Here is a 12,187-nt window from a genome sequence, read left to right as displayed (position 1 = left end):
TACATTAAAAAAAAAGTCACGAAAAAACGTTACGTACTCAATGGTAAAACTATTTTCAACCGTCGATTTTATTGCAACTATTCCTCTATATTACACATTTTTTTTCGATACCTTAAAATGATATCCTATTTTACAGGCAGCCTAAAATTATATATGGTACATTAAATTTACGTTACAAATTGTATGTATAAAATATATATTATGACAAGTTATTGTATTAAGGCATTAAAATAACTCTTTTCATTTAAGTATAATTTGAACAGTCAGAGCCTAATACATGAGTAAATATTGCAAGTAAGGAAAGAAATGAGAATCGGGCTCTCTTATTAGGTCAGGAGTGTGATAATGCAACTTTAACCTGAACCCATTGTCCATGGATATTGAGTCTTACCATGTTTTGTGTCGTACCGACCTACTTGGCAGGCGAAGGAAATTGCTACAAACTCCGCTTTGCTTTCTCATCACACCTACACATACAGCAAAATTTAATTGCAAGCAATTTTATTGCTAGTTATTATGTTACATTTGGAAATGCTACTGTAATAGCTGCCATACAGATTTCGTACTGTTCAGTCGGTGGCTGTACAATAGCAAAAATATATAAAAAACGTAATTTAGACCAATTAATTTTAATTATTGATTTAATGTCTTAACAGTAAATAACGGTTACTCATAAAATCACTTTTTTCGCAATACTTAATAATAATAATATTTTATACGTTATACTTTATATCCCATACACATTTTTTTCTGATTACTTATTTCTACACGCTGTTTCTGCTTGGCGTCAAAAGTTTGACAGCTAGGTACAGACGTTTTATTTGTCTGCCGTTTGTATGGGACAAGTATGATAACTTTCCCCAATGCTCAACGAAGATATGAAAAGAAAATTAGTCGAAACGTTCTAGCCTTTCACGAATTTTGGGATTTGCCATTTTTATTTATATAAATGCCAATATCTTTACTTACGTGCTACATCCGCAGGTAAATATTTACATTATTATAAACTTTATAAAACGTGTTCCTCCGTGCACCTGTTTTAAATTACGAACAATATAATACGGTTATGTATGATGTTTCGATTTCATTAATTAATCTGTCTGCAGGTGTTTGCCCTACACGTATGCTTTTACGTAAGTATCTCAAAATACCAGTGTTCACACATAGCGTATTCATAGTATGATTCAATTGTGGTCTATATCGAAAGAACAAATTTTAACTAGAAATAAAGGCCATATGCTAAATTATTTTTCCAACATGATTTTTATATAACAAACATATTTTAATCATATTGGTATTATAAAATTGATTGGATGGCAAGAAAGTACAAGATGTTGCTGGTATTATTATTTAATGTTCTTTGAAATAGTTCAAACTTAGAATTGCGACAGTACTGTCTATTGAGACTGTTTCTGACATTATACAAAGCGCAGATGCAATGTTGTCCAGATTACTGCCGCCATGTGTGAGCGGATGCTGCTAAACGTAAACTAGCGCCTTTAAATTCAGTGAAGATACGGGTCATGAAATTACACAATGCGCAGTCAGTATCAATATGGTTCGTTTACAATCCAAGTGTAAAGTGGATAGCCACACAATACTTTGTAGGTTGTATAACGAGTTGTGTGCACAGGAGTGCCCGACCTAATCCCACCGACGTTTTATCTCCTGATGTTTAAATGTACGACGTACGTACACCCTTTGTGGTCATCATATACATCATCATCATCATGTTAGTCGATAGACGCACACTGCATGATCATCTCGATGACTGGTCTTGTGAGGCTTGACATCTGACACATTCGAACTAAAACTTCACCTTCGTCGTTTTTATGCGAATCATAAATGAGATACGGAACTCACGTACTTGTGTCAGAACTTTTATTCTATGTATAATCCTAGTGTCTTCAAAAAAGCAGTGAATAAACTATCACTAGGCCTGTGCTTTCAACCAACGAAATTTGTATGATCTCTTAATATGTGATCGGGTAATACTGTAGAGATAGTTTATTATGATTTAAAAAAAGGAAATCACCTGGCGGTGGGCGTAAACTACGGATCCGAGTAATTTCCACGTGCCGCCACGCCGATCCATCCGCACCATTCGCAATATTTGGAAAAACCGTAATCCCCGAAGCGCCGACGCCGCGAAAACTTGTCCTGAAGAGCCCATACCCAACACCACCAACGACGCCATGATTGTTGTGACATCTAAGAAGTTATAACACTTGCTAAATACTTCTTTACATCCTTTGAACTTGATCATCATAGCTTTTTCTTATATTCTAAATAACAACTGAACTGTTCCGGGGAGGAAATAGCTTTTATAAGATTTTTATGGTTGTTGTTGAATGTCTGTTTATCTTCTTTAGCGAACTGTACTTATTTGAATACATAAGATTTAGGAAGAATAACTTGTAAAAGTAGTATGTTCTTATGAAGAATACATAAATATGAATAGTATCTATGTAGCAATAGTAAGGAAGGTCTGGATATAGAAAATTATTGACATTCAAGAGATAATGTTTCAGTTTAGTACACTTAGCTTAAAATAAACTTACTATTATGTTTACATTGTTTACATTGTTTACATTGTTTTATTTTCATTAATATGAATTATTAATAGTTTTGCAGAATCAGGACAATAAACCGCTTTGCGGTTATAAAGTTTTTAGTGAATACTTTATCGAACAAAACATGACAATAATTACCATTTGAATAGCATTCTATATTTACGTAAAAAACAGGCATCTAAATAATAAAGCAGCGTTGTCGAAATTCGTGGCAATATTTGCCAGTTAGTGCGGGTCTCAGGGCGGGCCGGCTCCCTAGAGAGAAAAATAGCGGTCGCACGAAAATGCTGTTCATGGGGAGGAGGACATCGAAATGTGAAGGTCGCGGCCGATTGGTCTCACCTGAAATAGGTCACTTTGTCGCAGTTTATAAACGAAACGTGACTCTTACTTCGAAAAATATTGCTCTTAATGCAGTAGAACATACTTTTACAAAACTTTATCATTTATTTTTTATTTGATTTTGTCTTTCCTACAATGTGTACATTTTTTTATTTACGACAACATGTATACAAGTACACAATAAAAGTAGTTACGAATAGGAACAGCACATTAATTACATACCTATTATACAAAAAGGCCGCTTCAAAAATTTCAATCTTCCTATTGATCCTTGATATCTGGATCTGCATCCTGATGACCACAGTCTGTGTAGAGAAAGAAGACAATGTAATCAAAGGGAGTAATGACGGACTGCGACCATAAATAAATAATAGCATATATTTAAGCACGAAAGCACCTTGGAGAACAAGACACCTTATTAAGTTTGTTCATTTAGTCTCACTTGGGTATTACAAGTTATACACGTCAACTGACATCGTAAATAATTAAATTGTGTTTGCGTTAGTCCGGCCTTTATGCAAAGACCGCCAACAATTTACGCACATAACTGTGTTAGCGGGTGACATTTTCGTACCAAAAGTAGAACAGAGATAATAATTGAATATGCGAGACTTTGCAATCTATTTATACAAATAAATTTCTCAACACGAGAAAATCTTTCGAGAATTCCGTCATTCCAAAAAAATTATTCAAACTAAGGAAAGAAAGCTTTATGTTTTTTGTTAGTACATTAATTAATTTAAAGATATTCAGTATAATTTACCTCAAAACAAATTCGATGGCAAACCAAACGACGACTACAGTCTCCATATAGAAAAGCACAATTCCTGCTTTAGCTTCGTATTCTTCAATTGTTGAAAACACCGATAGCGATAGACACATAAACACCATCAAAAATCTAAAAAAAAATTTATAGTTTTTGAATTATTATTTACTTTAGGACGTCGGATTTTCATGAGATTATTAACAGAAAATTAGAATTTGAATATCAAGTTATTTTTACAGTTGATGACGAAATGTATTCATACATCTAACATATCACAGCAAACGGTAAAAGATATTTTGTGTAAAAACATATCGTGATTATCAAAACTATCTTCTTGTACGTAATCTAGGTAAAGATTAATTTCTCTTTGAATTTCGTTTTGTTATGTGAAATAATGGAATATAATAACCAGATGGTTAGGTGAAAATAAAACTACGTTTTATTGATTTTTGAAGATATTTATACTAAAAAAAAACAAAATCAAGTGATATTCTGTTAAACGCAGTTATACTTATTATTTTATACACACTAAGTCAATCAACGTTTCACAGCTACATCGGCACTAGGCGAATACAATGTTTAACACTAGGCATTCGTTCTGAGTCATTGCTTCCCATCGATTTCAAGATTTTAAGTGAATATCGGTGTTAACCCTGGTTGATTGAGATATTGTTTCAAATAAAATATATTTTTCATTGCCCGCGTGAAAAACAATTCGGTTAAATTCATTGTAAAGAATTTCTAGATTACTTACATTTATTAGAACTTTATATTGTAATATGTCTTACGTATTACTTTGTCTATTTAATTCAGTCCGCTTTTAAGAGAGATAGTAAATACGTTATTGATAGAAAAGAGCATTTCACTAAAATCTATTTTTTCACTTAACATCACCAGGAATCGCAGTCATTCGCTAGTTCTTAATAATAAATAAATCCCAATAAAGGTGTTACTTAAAGAAAATGACTTACCTACCCATTCAACTGATCAAGTCAAGCCAATTGATGTACTCTTTACTCCTAAAGCCACGAAGCAGAGGATAGGATGATGTGGAAAGAGATTATCTTCAATTCCGTCAAGATATTTCATGACTGACACGACCAGTTCGAATCCATAACGAAGAAACCATTGACACGAGACGAAAGACTATAAGAATAAATAAGTAAAGACTTACACAATCATATGATAAAGAACAGCCTTTACTCCTCTCGGTCTTTCAAGAAAGTTGTAAAACTTGGATTGCAGGCGTCGATATCGCGCGTCGCGTCGCGTGGCGCGGTAGCTAAGAGGTTTGCCCAGCAGCGACATCCGCGGCGTCGCCAGCCGGTCGCCGCCACGCTTGCACTCACTGCAACCAACGATATCATACCGTTCAATGCTAATGTTATCATTCAGATCCATGAGCTGGTTTAACACGTTCACTGCGGCTTGAGGTCGATTCAGCCTCATGGTAAACTTTGCACTGGTGCGGCGCGTAAAACTCGTGTTTTCTCTCTAGTGCGGCGGCTGTTTACACTCAACCGTATGAGGTATGACAAAGACAAATATAGCTTTCTTTGTCTGCGAAGCATTGACTCAATATTGTAAAAAATATTGACGAACATGAGGCAGAAAAGGCCTCAACCGCACTACTAGGAAGTTCAGCTTGAGGCTGATTCGACCTCAGCCGCACCAGCTGAAAGTTCTTCAAAATTGGGCCCGCAGTGAACGTGTTAATACGTAACAAGTTCTGCAATTTTATACAACTTAAATTAGACATACGATGTACAAAACCTATACCCTAAATTTGAGGCATATGGAAGTAAATATCAGGTTAAAGTCTTCTTTTCCTCTTGGATTCTGAAATCTTTAGATTTTGATTATAATCGATGTAGAAAATCGATAACAAAAGGTATTAGATAAAATTATTTTTTGTAACACACGCATTAAAAAATTTCATGCGGATGGAGTTGGTAATTAAAGTTAATAAAAAAGTATTAGTTAAACCCAGGCGGATAGGCAATGGTTATATTTAATTCTCTTCTTATCCGTAGCAACGATTTATTTATACAATTGAAGACTTAAAGCGATCCAATCTCACTGATGAAATACAGTTTTATGCAAATTGTACAGAAGAATTCTACTCGAGAAAATATGTTGTTTTTTAAATATAACTTTAATTGTTGATGATGACGTGAAATATATTATAAAAAATCACTATTTAGAGTCGCCCATCGCATTTACCCTTGCAAAAATTTACTAAGCCAACATAAACAGTTAGCCAAAAACTGCCAATCTCTATGTCCTATGTCTGCAAATGACTTGCGATAAAAGTAAATATCGCATATACCTTTGTATAATGCCAACAATATGATATAGAGTGACAAGAAATGTTATTAATTATATAATAATGTAACATTATTTGATAATAATTACGTCAAGATTTATGATTTGATGATGATTTCTTGCCTTAATATATCACATAAAAAGTTAGTAAATAAATTAGTAAAATAATTGGGCCGTGAATATATTTTCAATGTTAGTATAGTTTGTTGTGATACTCATATTTTATCGATTGGTACGTTTCAACTTTAATAATTACAGGATGTGTTTAAAATTTCGAGGGTGATATGTTGATGTTATTATTTCTTTCACTTTAATAGGCAGTGGGGTAGGCCCTAATGCAATTAATAATCTCTTTGGAAGAATGATTTGTAAAAAGTAAGTTGAGTTGTTTAAGAAGAGTAAAGTCCCCTCTTCATAGATTTAAAAAGTTTAATTATAGATTTAAAAAAAATAATTTTACTTAGAACATGAATTTTGACAGTGTGAGATTCTGTATCGATATCGGCATGTATCTTTTATATACAGGATGATTGGTTGCAGGTGTAAAAGCTATAAAGAGGTGAATAAATGGCTCATTTGCTGTTAATTAATGCACGGTACAACCGATCCAAAAATCAATAAAAATCACGTAATGATAAAAGTAACAAAAAGCGTTTTCAAAGTTTAATTTATTATTTACAATCTTTCCCTACAGACTTTGTACTGTTAAAAGTAATTAGTCTGTTACTTTCCAAAAGAAACAATAATTTATGTAGCTTAGTGATCATTATAATTAAGGGTGATTGATGATGATGAATAGATGCAGAAGTTTTTTTAAAGCTTTTTTCTTACAAATGAGCGATGCATTTCCCTTTTTATACATTTAAAGCTGTTACACTCATAAACAATCGTATAAACTCTAATATTTTGTGAATGCAAAAAAATAATGAACTTTCTTCCTGCGACTTCTGTAGGTACGTTGATGCCTTATCGATTTGTGAAGCGGCTACGTATTGAATTAAAATTAACATTGCTTTCAGATACTTCCGACACTTTCTTGCTTGTTACTTACTAAGTATGCCTCATCGTAAGCAATTGTACATTTTGCCCTAGTGTTTCCAAATCTAAAATAAAGATAATTTATAAAACTTAATACAAACCAGTATCTATTTTCATTAATTCCTTAACACGGTCCAAAAATATTCACATAAAATTGAACGTAATTTGAACAATTCCAGGGCTGGATATCAATCGCGATTATTTAGAAATCTACGGGGAGATCGATGTCCAGCGGAAGATGTCCTTAGATTAAAACGATGATTATATGATTATAGTGATAACAATAATAACACAAAACAAAAAAATGTATAATTTTCAAATAAAAATAAAAAAATATCAATAATATTTACATAGATATAATACCTATAAATTACTGCAATACATATGACACTTTTTCACTTTAATTATTAAGATTATAATATTAAAAGAATGACATTGGTAAATGAATTAGAATTCTTATCTGCAAATCCAGTTAGCAATAATGTTTCCTAATCATGCACTTATTTTTAATCAAAATTTTAACAATCAGATATGAAGATTGCAGGAATTTGATACTGTTGTTTATACATACATTTTTAGGAGTTGCTAGTATGTTATTGTAGGTATTAATACCGCTTTAAAACTGCGATAGTTTTTAAATATCTTAAATTGATTTGCTAAACTGTAGTTTGTAGATAAATTAACGCCTGTCAGAGTAAAGGCATAAAAGTTATGTTCACAATTTAATTTATATAAAAAATTGAAGTACTTAAAAAGATTTATAGTTTGTTTTACTTATATACATTAGATTTTATAAAAAACAAGGATTTTTAATACCTTCAAATTTTAAGGCAAATTTCAATAATACTTTGTAATTGGTTATAAAAATTGAATGTGATATTGGTCAATTACTGCGCATTCTTTCATAAACGTTAAGTCTTGTGTAAGAGATAAACATTGACGAGCAGAATATATACAATTTCATTTACAATAATCTTCGATGCTAAACTTTATTTAGACCCCTATATATGAACACGCAAGACATTAGATTTCTAATGATTTGATAAGGTAATCTACCCGTCAAAGAATCATATTACCAGGCATCAAACTCTCATAAGGTACCCCCTTAATTATTCTCAAACGTATGAATATATATACGCACCTGAGCAAGTTAATTTTCCTCAACATCAAATTGAACCGCGCTTTAAACGAGTTTTGGTGTTATTTTGCTTGTATTTGTTATGTATGAGCTTTACATGTGAAAATTTATATAATATCAAGACAATAGCTTTGATCTAGTTCGTCTTACTATATAGACATGATAAGTTTGAATTAAACTTGTAACCGTTTTTAGTTAAGAATTTCATTTTCTCCCTGTTGACAATTAATTATTGAATAAAGTAGGGGAGCGCCCTTTTGATTTTGCATTTTTAAGTAGTTAATTTTACTCAAAAAGGTGTATCCAATAATGATGCCTTTACATACATTTTTTATAACGCTACTACTCTTGCAGAAAGATCCGAGGAAGCTATTTTTAATATTAATATATTCATTAAATTTTGCAAATTAAATTGCACCAAAACGTCGTCGACTAAGCTTCATGGGAATAAAAGAAAATAACAGTGTATTAAATTGGACGTGTTTTTACAATGCCCTGTAATTTGTTTTTTCGTAAAATGCGCGGAAACTCGTCGAGAGTGCGAACCTTTAATTATGTTGTGGCAGTATTTCGGTTTTACGTTTTTCTGCCTATGTAGGTCATCTTTTTAGTAAAAACGTGTTAAAATATTTTTTATTCGCATACGTGGTACAGATATTAAAAATAATTGATACATACGTTAAACATTACTTGTCGCAGCCTCGCTAGGTCAAGTTTCTTTTTAAATAGGTACAAAACCAAGTTTCACCCCATGAAAATTTGTTTCGGATCCAATCGATATTTCATTTAAGATAGATTTAGAACTATTCAGAAATCATCAAAAATGTAGGTCTTTTTATCGTTTTTTTATACAAAGTAATATTAGAGAAGTAACATTTAATATTGTAAAGTTTTGGTGGAAAAGCGAAACCATAAAGAAGACAAAGGTTACTAATATAACTTTATAATATACATACATGTAAGAAAGTTCGCTTGTTTTTGGAGAATAAATAATACTTAATTTATATCATTATCCGTATTCAGCCGTAGAACACACTATTTCGTAAAATTCACTGGTGCACAAAAACCTCCCCCATAGATTTTTAAAAAGACTGTTTGGAAGAATTCTGTATCAAGCATCTTCCGACGACCATCATAACAAGGTTGACTGTCCTTATGGGAGGACGTTCTAAGCTGCGCTGTGGTCTTTACTTCAGAGTCTTAAAGCCTCAGCGTCTGTTCTGCGCTCTTTGTGGCCTACGCATTGCCACTTCAACTAGTTCTACTGGGACTGTACTAATCCCCTGGGCTATGTCGCATACTTACATTTCGAAGAAATGTCCTTTATCATTCGTCAAGCGATAGCTTAGGCTGGTCTAGATATTAACGGGGCACGGGAGATTTATTGAGTACCTGCATAGGTTTAAACTAAAGGAAAGTTCTTCGTGCACATGTCACCCTGCGGTGGACCAGACCGTGTGGCGCACCTGATCACTGGCTATCCTGTATTTGTCGCGGAGCGTATGGACTGCCAGTTGCGGTTGCAGGAGAGAATAGAGGCAGGGAAACATCGCATCATTAATGGAACAAGAGAAAAGTCGCCAGACTTTCCTGGGATGAAGAATGCTAATACGTAAGGTAAAAAAGATAACAGAAAGTAACAATTTTTAAAGGGTAAAGGAAAGTGGCTCTGGCAAATTAATTGATAAAAAATTGTGATAAAGAAATAAGATGTAAGAATTTAAGAAAATAAAAACTACAAGTAGAATTGTCAAAAATACAGATAAACCGAATAACAAAATAAAAAATAGTAAAAAAGCAATCAGGGTGAAAATGGTGAAGGAAAATCGGCGAAGCGTAAAGGTAAAGAAATGAAAGATTATGTGTAGAAAAAAAAAGAGAAACGAGTGAGAAATATTGAAAGGGACAAAAAAAGAGTGAGGAAATAATAAGAAAAGAAAATGAATAAATTAGTTTGTAAAAAACTGTCCCTTTGAACTCGCGACAGGGGTTGGTCGAGAGGTCCCCAATAACGGGGGCCATAAAAATACAGTTTAGTTCCACCTGCATAAATTCATATTATCATAAAGCGATAAGACGACAAAAGAACTGTTTTCATTTTCAAAGAACGAGTAAATAGCCTAATGTTTCCTAAAACGAAAGATTCATCATGACTTCATTATCACACACGGATAATATCACATTGAAATCATAGATATAAAAGAGACCATAAAAAGTTTATCGTAAACCGAAAAAATTTATAACATCGTATGACAACATAATAGCTTTTAATCTCATAGGATTTACACGCCTTTCGGAGAAATGTAATTCACAATAACATTTCCTTTTGCGAAAAAACAATGTAAGTTAAAGTAAATAACGTAATGAACAAAATATTCAAGATATAATAGTGTAGAGCAAGGCCCGATATCGAAAATGTTAAACATATCTTTGTGGGTGATAATACAAATGTAGCTTTTACAGTAAAGAAAACTTTTAATAAAACTCTCTACAGAAGCGTTGAAAAGACTAGAAAGAAAAAAGTAATTAAAACAGAGAGATACTATTAGAGGTTTCGGATATATCAAGATACGCCTTTTTAAATAACAGACATTTGTATGTAAACATTTTTACATCTATTTGACTTTAATTTAAATTCCACCAGGTTTCATTTATTTACACTTATTTTAAAATGACTATGTCGCTCGACCGCGTTTTATAGGTCTTGAAATAGTTTTAATGTAAACAAAAAGTCTCTTTGGTTGTTTGTAAACTGCCTACAGTTAATATTGAAAAATTTTTCATCATTGGTATTATAAAATAAGATTAAAAATACGTAAGAAAATTATCATATACAAAAAATATAAACATTACCTTTTATAAACGAAAAAAATTAATAACAAAATCATATATATGATGTGAAATAATTTTATCAGCGCCTTTAAAGGAATAGATAAATTTGTCTTAAGACTGGGACATGGATTTATTACCTACGTGAAGTAAATGCGTCTAAGATAAGCAAAGTATATTATTTTATTGCATTTGCGATACTATATCTGTAGAGTATACTTTTTTTATTACAATTTATTCCTTTATGTCACTATTATTACATTTTTCATTTTCTCTTTATACACTATGTAATATTTTGTTAAATACATATGCACAATAAAGTACTGACGTGCGTTAAATATGGAATATTATTTAGCGTAATTTCATACTGCCAAAGAGTATTTTCACATCATTTACACTACATTTTTCTGAGGTTCACCTTCGGTTATTTCCAGTTAAAACTACCATTTTATCTCTAATTTAAAAATATAGAAGTATTAGAGAGGCTGTGCAACACACTCCGTGTTCGAAGTCAGCCTATTTGATCTAATATAGTTTAAGAACAAGAATGTGACATGGGTAGTTCTAACAGCATTCTAAACTTCTATCATAAGAACCCAAAATGCTGAACATGGTATACTTAAAAAGAGAAGTATTATACACTAATATTCAGAGTATATTAGTTTGACTTACTCCGTATTTTTTATTAATATAACATGGTTTACTTGTAAAACTTCGTGAAGTTAATAAAGATTTAAAAAAAAAAACTTTTGCGCTGTTCGACAAGTTTAAAAAGTAATTTTGTTAATTTATTAAGTAAAATTTTTTAAATAAAACTATTTAAATGAAAATATTATTTAAATAAAAGGTGTCCTTTTCTCCAACATTCTCCCAATTATTTTAATAAATGTTTTACTGTCGTATAAACTATGTGTTTATGATATAAAAAGGTTAAACGAAAAGAGTATTTGTTTAACAATTGTATGTATGAAATTTTATTGCCAAATAAAAGGTAAAAGGAAGTTTAATAACTTTTGAATTGAATTGATAATTGTGATTGAAAAGTAATTATATTTATGAAAATTCGTATTCAGACATATATATAAGATTTTGAAAGCACTAGTGTTGGGCACCAAACAATATTAACGCAAATAATGTTAACACACACCTATACATGTACACCGATCGCTCTGACTA

At 31.8% G+C, this 12,187-nt stretch overlaps 1 protein-coding gene across 1 annotated transcript in view; it reads right to left on the bottom strand.

The window, feature by feature from the left end:
- KCNQ (KCNQ potassium channel) overlaps positions 1–12,187 on the bottom strand; it is a 53,454-nt gene that overhangs the window by 26,699 nt on the left and 14,568 nt on the right. The window contains exons 2-5 of the mRNA XM_068770990.1: positions 4,856–5,029; positions 3,679–3,813; positions 3,138–3,220; positions 2,036–2,211 (exon numbers count right to left, since the gene is read on the bottom strand). Of these exons, the coding sequence (XP_068627091.1) occupies positions 2,036–2,211; positions 3,138–3,220; positions 3,679–3,813; positions 4,856–4,989 (528 nt within the window). The 5' untranslated portion in view covers positions 4,990–5,029. The remainder of the gene's footprint in view (positions 1–2,035; positions 2,212–3,137; positions 3,221–3,678; positions 3,814–4,855; positions 5,030–12,187) is intronic.

Source organism: Battus philenor, unplaced genomic scaffold (assembly GCF_028537555.1).
Source record: "Battus philenor isolate CCGP_79_NKW_IND1 unplaced genomic scaffold, ilBatPhil1.0.hap1 SCAF_3, whole genome shotgun sequence".
Taxonomy (NCBI): Eukaryota; Metazoa; Arthropoda; class Insecta; order Lepidoptera; family Papilionidae; genus Battus; species Battus philenor.
This window is presented reverse-complemented; position numbering and strand designations above follow the sequence as displayed.